This window comes from Sebastes fasciatus, chromosome 8 (genome assembly GCF_043250625.1).
Source record: "Sebastes fasciatus isolate fSebFas1 chromosome 8, fSebFas1.pri, whole genome shotgun sequence".
Classification (NCBI taxonomy): Eukaryota; Metazoa; Chordata; class Actinopteri; order Perciformes; family Sebastidae; genus Sebastes; species Sebastes fasciatus.
Genome location: NC_133802.1, coordinates 30,205,151 through 30,223,694, shown reverse-complemented (window position 1 = coordinate 30,223,694; position 18,544 = coordinate 30,205,151). Strand labels below are relative to the sequence as shown.

Here is an 18,544-nt window from a genome sequence, read left to right as displayed (position 1 = left end):
AACAAACAAGGCTAACTACGGTAGCTTCTGTCAAATTAGCCCTGCTAGTTAGCATCAGGAGCTAGTTAGCATCAAGAGCTAGTTAGCATCAGGAGCTAGTTAGCATCAGGAGCTAGTTAGCATCAAGAGCTAGTTAGCCTCAGGAGCTAGTTAGACCAGGGAGCTAACTTGCTACTAACTAAACTAACTAGCCTCAGGAACTAGTTAGCAGGCTAATGCTAACCGTGTTAGCGAGCCTTGCCTGAACTATTTGACTGTATTCGGACTGACGGACTGACTGAGTGAGTCCAGCCCGTCTCTGAGGACCCGGACCAGCATCATCATGGCCTCCGAGCCCGTGGTGCTGCGGCCCCGCTGGAAGCGCGTCCTGGGCTGGACCGGCCCGGTGCCGCGGCCCCGCCACGGACACCGAGCCGTGACCATCAAGGAGCTGATGGTGGTGTTCGGCGGAGGGAACGAGGGGATCGTGGACGAGCTGCACGTCTACAACACAGGTACCGGTACCGGGTTCATAACTCTCTGGCGGGTAGAACATAAGCTATATGGTGCTAGACGTTAGCTTCTGTTAATGCTAGCTGGAAGCTAACGGTCGAATATATGTGGTTGTGACTTTATTCTGGGGGGGTGATGGTGACTGGTGCTGGCTGTTAGGGAACCCACTGGGGGTTTAGCCCGCTAGCCTGGGTTAGCTCCTTCTTATTCAAGCTAACGAGCTAGCCCGCCAAAGCCTATGGAAGGAGGCTAGGACATGGGTTTTGGGGATGTGGGGTACAACGCATGCGCAGTGTAACTCAAACTGTGGTCGTGCGTTCTGATTGGCTCAATTTTGGCGAGGGAAGACCAGACTGTATTGCGCATGTGTGATACCCCCGCATCTATGACGCGTGCCCTAGCCTCCTTCAATAGGCCTTGGCTCCTTGTCGTTCAAGCTAACGAGGTAGCCTGTATCCGCATGCTAACAGGATTAGCTAGTTTAGCTAGCGGAGCGGCTCCGGCAGAAACAAACAGAGAGAAATGGCGCGTTTTTACTGAAAACATTGTGACGTCACAGAGAGACACGCCCCTCTGCTGCTGCAGCAAAACAGATGGAGACAAAACAACAACATGAGCTGGAAACATTAAATACTGTGAAGGTGTTTCACAGTTTATCTATGAAAGTGTCTAAGTACATTTACTTATTTAAGTACTGTACTTAAGTACAATTTTGAAGTACTTGTACTTTACTTGAGTATTTCCATTTTTCTGCTACTTTCTACTTTTACTCCACTACATCTCAGAGAGAAATATTATATATTATATACTCTTTACTACACTACAGCTATTTAATAACTTTAGTTTCTTTGACAAATTCAGATTATTAAAACTAAATCTACCAAACTAATAAATGCTGATGTATTATAGATTAAACTACCAGCAGTATATAATAATAAATACTGATGTATTATTATAGATTAAACTACCAGCAGTATATAATAATAAATACTGATGTATTATTATAGATTAAACTACCAGGAGTATATAATAATAAATGCTGATGTATTATTATAAATTAAACTACTAGCAGTATATATTAATAATACATTATTTTATATTTTATTAATTTTTTTATTTAATTTTATTTGTCACTTGGTGCCCTGAATTTTGTGTTTTCCTTAACCGAGGACATTTCCTCCATAAATTGGGCTATAAAAAGTCACCAGAATGCAGGAGTGTTTAACGCTCAAAGTTTCATGGGGGAAGACCTTTAGACTCCATTTGGACAACTCTTTACATTCTGATCAGGTTTGGAAATAAACTTTTATGTCCACCTCCAATAGATCACCATTGTTGTTTTGGATGGCGAGTGAAGTAAATCTAGCAGCCACTTCCGATCTGTACACATGAGAGTGAAAACAAGAAAAGCTCGTACCTAAACGGGGGCTACTTCTGTCATTTGGTCATGGTTTGGCCACAAAAAGTCAGACAAGGACCAGGAAACCATCTTCTGCATGGTTTGCCACACGCTGGTCCACGACAGGCATATTTGGCGTGCAGGCTATCGATTGTCATTAACCGCCTTCACCTTAAACGGACTACAGGCTGTGTTTCACAGGAATGCATTAACACAATGTTTTGTTTGTGGCCAGGAATAGTATCTCTGTTGTACTACATCCAACCAGGGTTTGGGGTAACCTGTAGCCCGTCTGACATGTTGTTGTGTCCCCCCTGCAGCTACCAACCAGTGGTTCATCCCTGCAGTGCGAGGTGAAGTCCCCCCCGGCTGTGCTGCCTACGGCTTTGCGTGTGATGGGACGAGGCTGCTGGTGTTTGGAGGCATGGTGGAGTACGGCAAATACAGCAGCGACCTGTATGAGCTGCAGGTCAGTGATGTCACTGCAGAGATCACAGTATACCTGGGGGCTGCTGATACACCTGCATTGTTTCCCACAGGACTTTGTGAGACTGTGATGGGTTTTGTTTTGGATCATTGTATGCCTTTGTTTGATAGTGAGAGTGGAGAGAGACAGGACATGTGGTGAAAGAGAGAATGGGAACCACTCGGTTATAGAGAGGTGAAGTCCCACCTCTTCCGGTGGACCCCATGAGACCTTATTTCGGGCTGCCAGTACTCCTTGGGGGTCTGCTGAAGGAGGCCTGTGTGTGAAACTCTGTAGTTTAGTGTTTTTTGTCTCTTGTTGTGTCTTCAGGCGAGTCGTTGGGAGTGGAAAAATCTGAAGGCCAAGGCTCCAAAGAACGGTCCGCCTCCCTGCCCTCGCCTCGGCCACAGCTTCTCTCTGATTGGCAGTTGCTGCTACCTGTTTGGAGGACTGGCCAATGACAGTGAAGACCCCAAGAACAACATCCCCAGGTAGGAAACCCTGAACCACTTCCGCTGTCTTACCTAAAACAAGACGGGTCCCTGTTGGTCCGCTTTCATAACACATCTTCTCTACACCTGTCCCTCTCAGGTATCTGAACGACCTGTACTGTCTGCAGCTGCGACCGGGCTCTAGTGTGCTCGGCTGGGAGATCCCGCCGACATCAGGTCCGCCGCCGCCGCCCAGGGAGAGTCACACGGCCGTGGTGACAAGCGGCCGCTCAGCCGACAGACTCATCATCTACGGAGGGATGAGCGGCTGCAGACTGGGAGACCTGTGGGTGCTCCACATAGGTGAGACAGGCTCCACATACAGTGGGTGGGACAGGCTCCACATAGGTGAGACAGGCTCCACATACAGTAGGTGAGACGGGCTCCACATAGGTGAGACAGGCTCCACATACAGTGGGTGGGACAGGCTCCACATAGGTGAGACAGGCTCCACATAGGTGAGACAGGCTCCACATACAGTAGGTGAGACGGGCTCCACATAGGTGAGACAGGCTCCACATAGGTGGGACAGGCTCCACATAGGTGTGACGGGCTTGACATAGGTGAGACATGATGTAGCCTAAACTAAGCTGTACTGTGTTCTGATTGGTTCCTGTTCTGATGATGTCACAGACTCTCTGACGTGGAGTAAACCGACCCTCAGTGGAACCGGCCCCCTCCCCCGCAGCCTGCACTCTGCCACCACCATCAACAACAAGTAATACTACACACAAATACTACACACTAATATTACACGTACATGTTGTTAATGCATCTGTTAATCTCTCACCTGTCTGTCTGTCTGTCTGTCTGTCTCACCTGTCTGTCTGTCAGGATGTACGTGTTTGGAGGTTGGGTTCCTCTGGTGATGGATGATGTCAAAGCGGCAACTCATGAGAAGGAGTGGAAGTGTACCAACACACTGGCCTGTCTCAACCTGGGTACATACACACACCATAGACGTATGTCCCCATAACATACATGTAATACACGTCCACTGCAGCATGTCCACCTGTGTGTCCACCTGTCTATAGACACCATGTGTTGGGAGACGGTTCTGATGGACAGTCTGGAGGAGAACGTCCCCAGAGCTCGAGCAGGTCACTGCAGCGTGGCCATCAACTCCAGACTCTACATCTGGAGCGGCAGAGACGGATACAGGAAGGCCTGGAACAACCAGGTGTGCTGCAAGGACCTCTGGTACCTGGAGACAGGTGAGGACCTGGTGTTGTTGTTGTTGTTGTTACATCCACAACCAGCAGAAACCGGTAGATTGGACTTTCATCTCCGTCTTTGTAACTTCCGTTAAGACACACGTGGTATTTAAAGTCTCATCTATCTGTCTAATCTGGTATTACCTGTCTGTCTGACCCCGTCTCACCTGTCTGTCCTCAGAGCGTCCCTGCGCTCCCTCTCGGGTGCAGCTGGTCCGGGCCAACACGTCGTCTCTGGAGGTGAGCTGGGGTCCTTCACAGACCGCAGAGACTTACCTGCTTCAGTTGCAGAAGTATGACATTCCCACCGCACTTGCAGCCACCTCACCTGCCTCACCTGTCCCTACTGCCACACCTGGAGTCAGCACCTCCAAGAGCCCTGTCCCCGTCGCCACACTACCAGCTAACCAAACTGTCCCGCTGTCCGGCATCACGCTGGTCCCCTCCCCCACTGCCTCCGTATCTGGAAACCCATTGGCCGCTGCTGCCAAATCTCCAGGTAGGGTTACACACCTGTGTGGGTAGATCTATAGGTGGTAGAGCAGGTAGATCTGATCGTCCTCACCCGTTTCCTGTATTTCTGCAGCAGTCCTGAAGGTGTCGGCAGCTCCGGGTGCAGCGGGCGGAGCCTCCATCGTCACAGTGAAACAGGCCACGCCCAAATCCACGGTCGCCATGACGACACTTCCTGCAGGTGTTCGTATGGTAGTACCTGCTCAGCCCGGTCAGGGGACGGTAAAGAGATCTTTATGATTCTTATCTCGTAACTTAAGGTCCATTTTCTTTTTCTGGAGCTTTTAACCACATGTTCACAGGTGTTCATCCTGTGACTCGTTGTCATCGGGTAAATATAGAACTTCAGTTATGTGGAGTTATACAGCCACCTGTTGACAGGTGTGAAAAATGTGTCTGAACTCTTGTTTCTGAATTAACTTTGACTTTAAACAGTTCAGTCCCTCTTCTCATGCCTCTCTTTCCTGTCTGCTCTCAGCCAATAGGAAGCAGTCCTCAGATGAGCGGCATGGCGGCGCTGGCAGCGGCGGCTGCAGCGACTCAGAAGATCTCTCCGTCCACAACGACGGTGCTGAACGTCCCTGCAGGAGCGACCCTTGTAAAGACCGTTGCTGTGAGTCCAGGATCCAACAGTCTGCCGGTCAAAGTGATGGCTCCAGTTACAATGGTACAAGTATAGTATAGTATACTGTGATACTACCGTTAGAACGGTACACGTCTGTGATACTACTGTTAGTGTAGAGTCTAGTCGTAGTGTTCTGAACCATTTGTAGACTTGTAGTACTAGAACGAGTATAGAGAGAAGAGCAGGGGGCCAAGAACAGAGCCCTGAGGTACTCCATATTTCACCTCAGAGAATATTGATGTTGTATAATTAAAAGAGACACACTGTTCTTTCGGATAGATAAGATGCCAGCCCAGAGACGCCAAATTTGTTTTTCCAATCGGTTAAGGAGTATACAATGATCAATAGTGTCAAAAGCTGCACTGAGATCCAGTAGTAAAAGCACCGGGGTGGAATCTGAATCCATGTTAACGAGAAGATCATTTACGACTTTAGTAAGCACAGTTTCAGTGGAGAACAACATAAAGAATGGAAGGTTTGAGACGGGTCGATAGTTATTTAGAGACCCTTGGGTCAAGTTGTGGTTTCACCAGCAGTCTTAAAGCTAGTTGCGACAAGTTGACAATATTAATATATATATATATATATATATATATATATAATATAAATGCACAACAAAATCGATTGATTGATCGATTAGTACAAACCTGTTTCCTGTGTGTCTCAGGTGAGTAACCCGGCCACCCGAATGCTGAAAACTGCTGCTGCTCAGGTAGGCGGGGCCTCTGTAGTCTCCACCCCCGGGACCCCAGGGCGACCAATCATCACGGTGCATAAGTCTGGGACGGTGACGGTGTCCCAACAGCCTCAGGTGGTCACCACGGTTGTGGGCGGAGTCACAAAGACCATCACTCTCGTTAACAGCCCACTCAGTATGGGAGGAGGCGGAGCTCTGGTGAGTGAGGTCACCTGCTGCTCGCTGAATGAAAACTTTATCAGGGCCCGAGCAAAAAAAACAAACTGAAAACAGGAAGTTGTTGTAACTTCGGCGTACTTTAACCAGTCTGCTCCACATTTCTCATGTGTGGTAAGAGTCTCGGCCTGAGGACATCCACATTGATCGCTCATTTTCATAGCGCCACCTACTGCCAAATGACATGTTTGGCACTTTGATGTACTCCCTCTTACAGATTAATCAGATCCACCTCAAATTAGGTCAGAAGAGCCTTAAGATGTTGATGATGCTTTATAGTGAAGATTATGACTTTTCGTTGAACGGCGTCACAGCGGCGGTGTGGCGAATTTTGATGTCTCCCCTTGAAAAAAGAGACCGTTGTAACTCGACTCCAGATGATCAGACAGACATCTAAAGGCCAATATTTAATCATCGTTATAGCGCCACCTACTGCCAACAATACGTTAGCTTGCTACTCGTATCAGATCAACCTCAAATTTGGTCCCCTTCAAATGGGAAGACCTTCATGATGCCAGATGGCGAAGCTTTAAAATTTTCGTGAAATGCCGTTGCCGTGGCAAAGAATTGTTTGCCATGAAACAGGAAGTTGTTTTTTGAGGGGCTGGAGTTCCTTAAAAACAAACAAAACTTGGCACACTCATTAAAAGTTCTAAAATGTGTATCATCCATACCTTTTTGATGACATGTAGACAGACCTGATGACCTCACTCTTCCCTCTGTTTCAGATCGGTAACCTTGGCAACCTTGGGAAGATGATGTCAGTGATTCACACCAAACCAGGAACGGTTACTGGTCAGGCCGGGAGCAGCCCAGTCACCCAGATCCTCCAGGTTACTGAGATCTTTACTGAATACTTAGCCCCACCCCCACCCCCCATTTTAACACCTGGCATTAACCCCCCCTCCTCTCTGTATCAGGCGAAGTCCGGCCTCCCAGCAGGAACCTTCTTGAAGTTGGTGACCTCAGCAGACGGTAAACAGACCGCCATCCTCAGCACCGCACAGGCCGGATCCACAACCTCCAAACCTGGGACCACCTACATCAAGACCATCCCGATGTCCGCACTACAGGGGGGGGCAGGTACAGAACAGACAGACACACCTGAACTGCTTTTTATGTTTCATGTGATGATTGACTGAATGAAGCCCTCCACCTCCCCCCTACAGGTGCTAACAGTCCGTTCACGATCCTGACCACGAAGATGATGACACCAGGTACTGCTGGAAAGATCATCACCTCCTTCCCCAAAATCACCACAGCCGGCCAGCAGGGGCTCACACAGGTAACACACACACACACACACACACACACACACACACACACACACACACACACACACACACAGGTGAAACACACAGGTAAGCGGGGGGGAGGGTATTGTTCGTTGCCCCCAACGGCTCAGAGTCTATATCAGCTGGTACAAACGTGTGTGTGTTCAGGTGGTGCTGAAAGGAGCTCCGGGGACGCCTGGTACGATCGTCAGGACTTTGCCTATGAGCGGAGTCAGACTGGTGTCACCAGGAGCAATTGGCACCAAACCCAACATCACCAGGCTGGTCGTCAAGGGAACCACAGGTAAAAACACCGGTCAGCTGTAACACACCTGCACTGAGCCAGCAGACTCTTGACAGGTGTGTTTGTGTCTCAGGTTTTTCCAGTCTAGGGACAGTAGCAGGAAGTGTCTCCAGCACGGTGGCAGGAGGAGCTGTCGCCGCCGCCGCCGCCAACGCCTCCCTGGCAACGCCCATCACTACCCTGGCAACCATCGCCACGCTGGCCGGTCAGGTTACCACGGCAACTGCAGCAGCCGGACCCAAACAGGTAACAAGACTGAAGGCTTGGTATTGTAGTAAAACTGTAGGTTTGTCACTGTACTGTAGTACTGCAGTGTGTCTCTGTACAGTAGTAGTGTACTGTAGGACTTCAGTGTGTCTCTGTACTGTAGTAGTGTACTGCAGTGTGTCTCTGTACTGTAGTAGTGTACTGTAGTACTGCAGTGTGTCTCTGTAGTGTACTGTAGTACTGCAGTGTGTCTCTGTATTGTGGTAGTGTACTGTAGTACTGCAGTGTGTCTCTGTACAGTAGTAGTGTACTGTAGGACTTCAGTGTGTCTCTGTACTGTAGTAGTGTACTGCAGTGTGTCTCTGTACTGTAGTAGTGTACTGTAGTACTGCAGTGTGTCTCTGTAGTGTACTGTAGTACTGCAGTGTGTCTCTGTATTGTGGTAGTGTACTGTAGTACTGCAGTGTGTCTCTGTACTGTGGTAGTGTACTGTAGTACTGCAGTGTGTCTCTGTACTATAGTACTGTACTGTAGTAATACTTTAGTTTTGTATCTTTGTACTGTAGCACTGTAGTAATACTGTAGTTTTGTGTGTACAGGTGACTTTGATCACGACTCCGAGCGGCGCCGAGGCTCAGCCGCTGGTCCAGGATCTGCCCGTCACCTTCATGGCTTCTCCTACTTCAGAAGAACCGGGAAATTCTACAAGTAGTACTACTACTTCTACTACTACTGCAGCATCAGGAGAGGCTGGAGACACGGCAGCTGCTACAGGTACAGAAACCAGTACTACTACTGGTTCCAGTTACAATACCAGTAATACTGCAGTAAATTGTTGTAGATGAATTATGAACAGGTGTGTTGATGATGTCACTGTGATTATGAATCTGCAGTGACGCTGGTCTGCTCCAACCCGCCCCATGAGACTCACGACACCGTGACCACCAACACTGCCACGGTGGCCGCCGCCAGCATGAGCCAAGAGCTGCAGGTGAGCTGGGACGAGATCAAGAGAGTCATGTCTTTATACTTTAGTGACTGTTTTACTACCTGGTTACATCTCTGTGTACATTTAGTGATTACTTCTCATCACACATATTTACTACAGTCCTCCTCACAGTCAGTGAATTACTGTCTTCCACAGATATAGATTATTTTATATTTTTACTCCTGCACTATTTCATGTCTCATATTCAGATTTTTATTCATAGATATGAGATTTTAAATGATGAATAAAACCTGTCTCTGTTGAAGTGAAACAGGAAACCCAGGTTAACAGGTGTGTGGTGAAACAGGTGCTCCTCTCTCCTCAGGTGAGCTCCAACCAGCCTTCAGTTCAGCAGTCTGCTCCTGTTCCTGCCAGTCTGAACGGAGGGAACACCTGCTCCAATCCACCATGTGAGACCCATGAAACGGGAACCACCAACACCACCACCACAGCTGGAGCTGGAGGACTCCGACAGGTGAGACAACACCTGATTGCAGACAGATGTCTACTGATGATCAGTGATTGGTGAAAAGTGTGAGTGTGTGGACTGAACTGAAGAGTTTCTGTCTTCAGGTGTGCTCCAATCCACCATGTGAGACCCACGAGACGGGAACCACCAACACCGCGACCACAGCTGGAGCTGGAGGACTCCGACAGGTGAGACAACACCTGATTGCAGACAGATGTACAGTATACTGATGATCAGTGATAAATTAAAAGTGTGTGTGTGTGTACTGAACTGAAGAGCTTCTATCTTCAGGTGTGCTCCAATCCGCCATGTGAGACCCACGAGACGGGAACCACCAACACCGCCACCACAGCTGGAACTGGAGGACTCCGACAGGTGAGAGAACACCTGATTGCAGACAGATGTATGCTGAAGATCAATGGTTGGTTAAACTGAAGAGTTTCTGTCTTCAGGTGTGCTCGAACCCGCCATGTGAGACCCACGAGACGGGAACCACCAACACGTCGACCACAGCTGGAGCTGGAGGACTCCGACAGGTGAGACAACACCTGACTGCAGGTCAGATAGGTGTATACTGATGATCAGTGATTAGTTCAACTGAAGAGTTTCTGTCTTCAGGTGTGCTCAAATCCACCATGTGAGACCCATGAGACGGGAACCACCAACACCGCCACCACAGCTACAGGTGAGCTGCTGACACACCTTAGGCTTCATTCACAACCATCCCGTACACACAAGACAGAACAGGTTGGATTAATACAACTAGCGGTGGAACGGTGCGGGTGTTTGTATTGAACTGTTCAGGACAGGACGCTCGGTTTGGTATGCGACATCCTTTCGGTGCGCCCTGTGACCCAAACGGATGTTTATATTTACTACTCGCTCACATGGAACAGAAATTCTGGAGCGTGAGTTTTACCCTGAAAGTTTTGGCAGTGCACCAGCTGTTGTCTGTCCATTGTAGCTAGCTGGATTAGCAGTCAGTGAAATGTAACCAGCTGAATATTGATATATTAATATTAACCCTAAAGGGCAAATTGGCCTCCTTTTATGTGTCCAATCAGTGCTGATGGTAAATGTAGTCCACTGATTGTAAATGTAGTCCACTGAAGAAATGAAAATCATGTCACGCCCCAGACACGGAGAGCATCGGGTGTGTTTCACACTCTACCTCTATCTATCTATCTATATATCTATCTATATATATATATATATATATATATATATATAACTGAGGTAGATGGAGATGAGGTTGAGCTTTAATATTTTGTCTTGTTGTGGCGATGTCACTTCCTGTCCTCTGTGTCCACAGCTCAGCAGAGTGGAGACGGTCTGCAGGGAGACTCCACAGAACCTTCCTCCTCCTCCTCCTCCTCCTCTGACCCCGCCTCCACCACTGCAGTCAGTCAGAGCAGAGCTGTTACCACGGTTACACAGTCCACACCCACACCCGGGCCATCCATACCTGTAAGTGAAACACACACACACACACACACACACACACACACACACACACTTGAGTTCCTGCAGATAAACTTAGTGTAATAGATGAGAACTGATGATGGAAGAATATAAATCACTACCCATCATGCAATGCACTCAGCTCGTCCTAAACAAGCCTTTCACCTCTGATGTCCCATGATTCCCTCTGTCTGTCTGTGTGCAGGAGATCTCCTCATTGGTCGGGGAGGACAGGGTGGAGTCCTCGGAGGCTGTCGCCACGGTGACGACGGCAGCAGAGGAGGGGGATGAACCTATGCAGACATCAGTCTCAGTGTTACAGGTTCACATGGAGGGCAGTGAGGCAGCAGCACAGGTACAAACACACACACACACACACACATTAATACACACTGGAGGTCGTCACACACCGGGGGGCGTGGCTAATCAACGACATGAAAATGTAAAATAATCGCCTGTGAATATTGCTCTAGTGTCTCGTGTTACACGCACACACTCAGGTAACCAATCAGCTCCTCCCTCAGGTGGGCGGTCTTCCTCAGGAGCTGATGTCGTCAGAAGGGGACGGAGGTGAGGCGGTCTCCAGGGCGACCACCCTGATGGTGACGGGACTGACCTCGGACCAGCTGGCTGTTACCACGACAACAGATGAGGCAGTTCAGCAGGCAACGATACAGGCGGTCCTGCAGGCAGCGGGACACATCGGTACGTCTGTACCTGTAAGACAACACCAGGGGCTCCACTGTGTGATGTTAGTCAGTCTCCATAGTAACCATTTCATTGTAGTGAGACGTGACCTCACTGTCTAAAATGACCTGTGGTGACCTCTAGGATAATCACAGCCTCATGAAACTTTACAGCCACAAACTAGAGACCTAGAGCATTCAGAGGATGGATGGCTTTACTAGCTAGATTGACAATAAGGGGGTTTGTGAGCAGTTTACACAACAGAAGTGCTCGCCATCCAATCACCGAAAAATGCAACTCTTGCAGAAATCTCCAAATGTCAAAAGTTGTTGATACCAAATCACAGCATGGTTTTTTCTATGGTGTTCCTCAAGGTCTTGGTGTCTTAATGTGGTATTTTAGAGGGATTATTGATCATTTTTATCAATTCTCCAGTGGTAAAAAAAATCTCCCCCTAAAGACCCCAACCCTCTACAAAGGGGGCGGGGGGTGGTGGTAAGGGGTTAACACAGACCCACGTCATCTAATTAATTAATTCATATAATAAGTCATGTGTTGTCTTGTAAACAGGGTGCAGTGTCTGAACCTGCAGGTCTGAGGAGATCCTGAACCCTCTGAATCATTGATCTTCATCCATGTGTGTCTGCAGGAGGGGGGGCGGTGGATCAGTCCATCCCCATCGTTCTGACCCAGCAGGAGCTGGCAGCTCTGGTCCAGCAGCAGCTGCAGGACATCCACAACCAACCAGAACCAGCAGAACCAGAACCACAGCACAGCTGCATGCCCACAGGTAGACCAGCAAACAGAAACCCTTTGACCCCCCCCCCCCCTCCCGGCGGTCCTGGATCAGTACCAGAACCAGGTCAGAGGTCTCAGTGGTGTTAGACTTCTTTAGTTTGACTGAACATGTGATAATTACTGAATCATACTAACATCAACATATTTAGTTCTCAATAATTGGCCCAACTTTTGTCCGAGTCATACTAATACTAATAATAATAATACTACTAATAATGTTCAAAAGATCAAAAACACGTCTTCTTCTGTGGTTTGACCTCCTACTCCCCTGTCTGACAGGTTCTTTATACATTTGTCCTCCAGCAGTGATCAATAAAGTTTATTGAACCCTCCTCTGTTTCCCAGAAGGCCTTGCTCCAGCAGACAGCCTGAACGATCCGGCAGCAGAGAGTAACGGACAGGAGATGACATCATCAGCGGTGACGAGCGCCGTGGCTCGATTGGCCAGCACGTTTGGCCCCGCACCTCCTCTGGCGACAGGGGGTGTGGCTAAGATTCAAGCTGAGGCGACCAATGGCGTTGCAGCAACTGCAGGGGTGAGAGACGCAACAGCTGAGGGCAGTATGACATGCTAGCAATATGCTAACAACACGCTTATCGCATGCCAATAGCACGCTAACAACATGCCAACAGCACGCTAACAACATGCCAACAGCACGCTAACAACATGCCAACAGCACGCTAACAACATGTTAACAGCACGCTAACAACATGTTAACAGCACGCTAACAACATGCCAACAGCACGCTAACAACATGCCAACAGCACGCTAACAACATGCCAACAGCACGCTAACAACATGTTAACAGCACGCTAACAACATGCCAACAGCACGCTAACAACATGCCAACAGCACGCTAACAACATGTTAACAGCACGCTAACAACATGTTAACAGCACGCTAACAACATGCCAACAGCACGCTAACAACATGTTAACAGCACGCTAACAACATGCCAACAGCACGCTAACAACATGCCAACAGCACGCTAACAACATGCCAACAGCACGCTAACAACATGCCAACAGCACGCTAACAACATGTTAACAGCAACAGCACGCTAACAACATGTAAACAGCACGCTAACAACATGTTAACAGCAACAGCATGCTAACAACATGTAAATAAATCGCTAACTCTGTGTGTCTGTGTGTAGAAGAGGGTCCAGGTGACGTCATCAGTGAAGGACAGTCGGTGGTATGACGTTGGCATCGTCAAGGTTACCAACATGGTGGTCACACATTACTACATCCCCGAAGACGACGACAACATGGCCGACGTAAGGATAAAATTAATTCTTCAAAATGAAACAGCTGAGCTCGTTATCGGTCTGACCACACGGGTCAGCAGGTGTCACTGACTGTTACCATGGAAACACGGGTCAGCAGGTGTCACTGACTGTTACCGTGGAAACACGGGTCAGCAGGTGTCACTGACTGTTACCGTGGAAACACGGGTCAGCAGGTGTCACTGACTGTTACCATGGAAACACGGGTCAGCAGGTGTCACTGACTGTTACCGTGGAAGCACTAAAGACTCCTGGTCTGGGACCAGCTCGCTCCTGGTTATTGATTATTTATTGATCAGGTTATTAATCATGTTATTGATGATGTGTGTACCTGCAGGACGACTCAGGTTATTGATCATGTTATTGATGATGTGTGTACCTGCAGGATGACTCAGGTTATTAATCATGTTATTGATGATGTGTGTACCTGCAGGACGACTCAGGTTATTGATCATGTTATTGATGATGTGTGTACCTGCAGGATGACTCAGGTTATTGATCATGTTGTTGATGATGTGTGTTCTTACAGGATGACTCAGGTTATTGATCCAGTTATTAATCATGTTATTGATGATTGAGGATGTGTGTACCTGCAGGATGACTCAGGTTATTGATGATGTGTGTTCCTGCAGGATGACTCAGGTTATTAATCATGTTATTGATGATGTATGTTCCTGCAGGATGACTCAGGTTATTGATGATGTGTGTTCCTGCAGGATGACTCAGGTTATTGATGATGTGTGTTCCTGCAGGATGACTCAGGTTATTAATCATGTTATTGATGATGTATGTTCCTGCAGGATGACTCAGGTGAGATTCCAGACTACAGTCAGATGAGGAAGGTGGAGCTGCAGCCGGGGACAGCCTATAAGTTTCGTGTTGCAGGGATCAATATCTGTGGCCGTGGAAAGTTCTCCGAGGTGTCGGCGTTTAAAACGTGCCTTCCTGGTTTCCCCGGAGCGCCGTGCGCCATCAAGATCAGCAAGGTGAGACACACCTTCTGTTTGTGATGTTGTAAACAAAGTGGTTGTGTAGTGGAGCTTATAGGGACGAGCTCAGTCTGGGCTCTAGTCCGGTGTTTGTCACACCGGCTTATCGGCCAGAACAAAGAGCTGAGAGATGGATCACATGCTGTTCACTTCTTCCCCTGGCAGTAACACATATACTGGTTGTGGTTTCTATAAAGAGAAATAATAACAAAATACAACTGAATGAAGGATATCATGTGCATACATTAATTTCACCCATTATGGCTAATATTACCAAACCAAATGTAAACAATAATCAATAAAACAATAAAAAGTCTTAAATTTAATTAAAGTGCTTGTAAAAAGTATTAGAAAGTCTTATATTAAATTTAAAGTGGTATTAAAAAGTATTATATTTAATTTAAAGTGGTATATATATATATATATATATATATATATCATACATACATACATACATACATACATACATACATACATACATACATACACAAACACCTAACACGTGGATCAGCTCCCAGACAGGATTACTAGCGCAGAATAAACCGATACCACCATGTGGGCAACGGTACTAACACCCATCACAACCAGTTTGTTTTCATTCACACATGCAGCCTGCTCTGCAGCCTCAAGCTGGGTTACCATGGAAACCACAGTGATGGAGCACAGAGACCAGCAGGAGGAGCCACACTCCAACATTTCACATAATACAGTTATACTGTACTGGTACAATAACGTCCCTGTAATATCAGAGAAACCTGGACCACTTGACTAATGACAGTTTCTCATTTTACGAGTCCAGAAAGTATCCTGTGACATCATCGTGACATCATCATGTACGCATGATGTCACTTTATTATCAGAATATTGTTCTGAAGTTGTCACACTGGTTCACAAAACAAACACTACGAACAGATATCACATCAGACATTATGAATAAACACGTGGCTTCATGGGAAATGTAGTTCACTAACTGACATCCGTTTTAAACTCTGTAACTGTGGTTCTGCAGAACCTGGACGGGGCTCAGCTGACCTGGGAGCCTCCTGCCGTCACATCAGGGAAGATCACGGAGTACTCCGTGTACCTGGCCATCCAGTCCAGTCAGGCCACCTCCTCCGGTTCTGGTCCGGCCCAGCTGGCCTTCATGAGAGTCTACTGCGGTCCCAACCCCTCCTGCCTGGTCCAGGCCACCAGCCTCGCCAATGCCCACATCGACTACACCACCAAGCCCGCCATCATCTTTCGCATCGCCGCTCGCAACCAGAAGGGCTACGGGCCCGCCACGCAGGTCCGGTGGCTCCAAGGTGAGACTAATAAGAACCAGGAGGATTCTGGGGCGACCATGTTGACGGTGGTATGAAGTACAGTTAGTTTGTGGTCGTCTGATCAAACAGCTGAATGATCGTGTTGGTGATTGATGATTAATGATGATGATATTAATGATGTCGTCTCTCCTGTAGAAAGCAGTAAAGATGTCAAACCAGCAGTGAAGAGACCCGGAGCTTCTCCTGATGTGTAAGACAAGAAATACTGTTTATATACTGAATAATATATGAATATTAGAGCTGTCAAAGTTAACACGTTAATATAACGTTAACGCAAATTCGCTTTAACGGATGGAGAGGGAGTGAAGGAGCTCACATGACCTGCTGCATGTCCCTTTAAATTTAATTGATTTTCATTTCCTGTCTCCAGTAAACCTGTCGGACCAAAGAAGTTCAGAACTGACCAATAGGAGGAGCAGACGTTCTGCTGAGGGCTCTGGTTGGTTACCATTGTCTGAAGCTCCGCCCTGCGGCTGGTTGGCGTTTTGACAAGGAGGAGGCGGGGCTCTGACGGATTTTTGTCCCCCAGGAAACTGAGAAAATAAGACTTGTAGGATATCTGTATATTATCAGCCAATCAGAACTCTCTTCTTTGGTTGTCACGGAGATGGCGAGAGGCGGAGTCAGCAACTTTTCACCTTCAAATGGAGTTTATTAAATGTAGATGTAGCCCCCCCTCCCCTGTGACGTCATGATGAAGGTCACGGTGCTATCGGCGGGTGGGGTCTCTACAGGGGGCGGTCGAGTTTAAATTATTTTCTTTCTGTAGCATCAAAATATTTAGTTTTTCCTTTTTTATAAACGTCTGTAAGAAAAGAAAAGTTATTTGTTCTTCGGTGGTTTCTTTTTCTTTTGTTGATGAAGTGCTTGTGGCGGAGCTCACCTATTGGTCAGTTTGTCTGAGCAGGAAGTGAATCAAACCCGTTGTTTGTGAATATTCTCTGTAACAATAAAGATTTTTAGAGCATTTTTTTACCGGCCGTGTGGAGTCCACTTCCTGTCATCACAGAATCCTGTTTAAATTTTTCACTCATCATTCTACGACAACATGCCGGGTCTCACACTGTTACGAAGGAGAAACTTCAGAGGCGTTCCCAATCCACCGACCCGCTTCAGATCTTCTCTCTCCTGCTGTCGTTTGCATTTGGCTCATTTCCGGAAGGCGTCTACCTGTACGCCAGAGCTGATTGCAAACTCTTCAACCTTGCCCGCTCGCGGTCCAAGACCAAATGACCGGCGTTCTCCTGAGGGAAATGCTATTTGCAGACGATGCAGCGCTACAATCCCACACCATGTCAGGGCTCCAGGGGCTGACAGACCAGCTCTCATGCATGTAAATTCGCCCCCCCCTATTAGCATTTAGAAGATGTACTGAGATCTGGTGATGATTTATGTCAACCAATTACTCTTTTTATATTTTGATCTCCCCTGTTGGGACCTCACCATGTGATGTTAACAAAGAGTGGCTTGTAAGGTCAGGACTCTCAACAGAGGCCTACATGGAAAATAAAAAGGCTGGACGAAGACAAAGGATCAGCTACTGGTCCCAGCGGCAGGATCAGTTTCCAGTTTAACCCTTTAAATCTTCTGTCTGAATCAAACCTCTAGCAATCATCACAATGGTTTTAAGACAAAACTTAAGATTTTTATTTTCATAAATAACTGTATTATGATATAAATAAGCAGTTGGTCCCTGATATTGTTGGCTTAAAAGTGTTTAGTCAGTTTCAAGAAAGAGAGTTACAGGGGTGAACAGTGTATTTCTTTTTCTTTATTGTTTTCATTTGTTATCTCAATGCAGTAAATGAGTAAAGCGCCAACTGGTATTTAAAAAAAATATATATATATTTTTCTTTTTTGAGGGTGACCAGCGCCCCCCAGAAGGTGGCGACCGCCTATATGGCCTACGCCCTAAAGCTGAAGTAGGCAAGATTGGAGAAAATATTATTAAAAAACGTTATTTTTCACAAAACGGTCGCTATATCCTCACAGTAGTTCATGAAACGGGTAACCTGAAAAAAATCATGTGTCCTCCGGTGCTCCTAACGGCATCTGTAAGATTTCACAGACCGGAGGAAAACAAGAAGTAAGAGCTGATCTGAGGTCTGCTGTCCAGCTGCCGTCTATGAGAGCCGGCTGTCAATCACTCACAAACTCCGATCAAATGGTCAAACTAGGCAGCGCTGATCAAATATGAATCAATATTCTGTTACGTTAATGCCTATTTCTCTCCTCAAATGTTTCCAGAATCTTGTAGTGTACTGTTTAGCTGTAAAATGAGAAAGTTTGTGATGCCACCGCCATTGTGAAATCTGTTGAAGGAACGCCAAGTTCTGGTCACATGACCGGAGCACAGCCAATAGGAATGCTCTCTCAGTGAAATTACCTGTGATTGGTCAAAGTCTCCCGTCACAGGCTCGATTTTTTTAAAGCCTGAAAAAAGCCATGAGGAGGAGTAGTAGTCTAGTTATCTCTCAGAACACTTGAATTACAATATGCTGAAAGGTTATTATGGAATTTTTGCCCAATGATGCCAAAAATATTCTGCCTACTGCCACTTTAAACTGGCCCTGTCTTTATGTTACAAACTGTTGTTTTTATATTAAACCAGTAAACTGAATATTAAATATTCATATTCAG

General features: G+C 47.1%; 1 protein-coding gene across 13 annotated transcripts; it reads left to right on the top strand.

The window, feature by feature from the left end:
- Window positions 1-16,882, top strand: hcfc1b (host cell factor C1b). Of its 13 annotated transcripts, none has more exons than XM_074644904.1 (33): window positions 1-494; window positions 2,212-2,360; window positions 2,688-2,848; window positions 2,949-3,151; window positions 3,482-3,566; window positions 3,683-3,789; window positions 3,883-4,062; window positions 4,244-4,561; window positions 4,649-4,797; window positions 5,054-5,188; window positions 5,868-6,095; window positions 6,842-6,946; window positions 7,034-7,196; window positions 7,283-7,398; window positions 7,556-7,691; window positions 7,765-7,937; window positions 8,498-8,672; window positions 8,792-8,889; window positions 9,212-9,361; window positions 9,460-9,543; window positions 9,647-9,730; window positions 9,808-9,891; window positions 9,974-10,040; window positions 10,668-10,822; window positions 11,022-11,171; window positions 11,317-11,521; window positions 12,153-12,293; window positions 12,647-12,837; window positions 13,459-13,581; window positions 14,391-14,576; window positions 15,589-15,883; window positions 16,040-16,094; window positions 16,275-16,882. In XM_074644904.1, exons 1-33 carry the CDS (start codon window positions 323-325, stop codon window positions 16,312-16,314), a joined length of 4,863 nt encoding a protein of 1,620 aa, XP_074501005.1. In that variant the 5' UTR covers window positions 1-322; the 3' UTR covers window positions 16,315-16,882. The 13 variants fall into 13 exon arrangements, with proteins under 13 accessions (XP_074501005.1, XP_074501003.1, XP_074501002.1 ...); XM_074644902.1 differs by having other exon boundaries at window positions 5,054-5,242; window positions 11,341-11,521; window positions 12,650-12,837; XM_074644901.1 differs by having other exon boundaries at window positions 5,054-5,242; window positions 11,341-11,521.
- The last annotated feature ends 1,662 nt before the right edge of the window (window positions 16,883-18,544 follow it).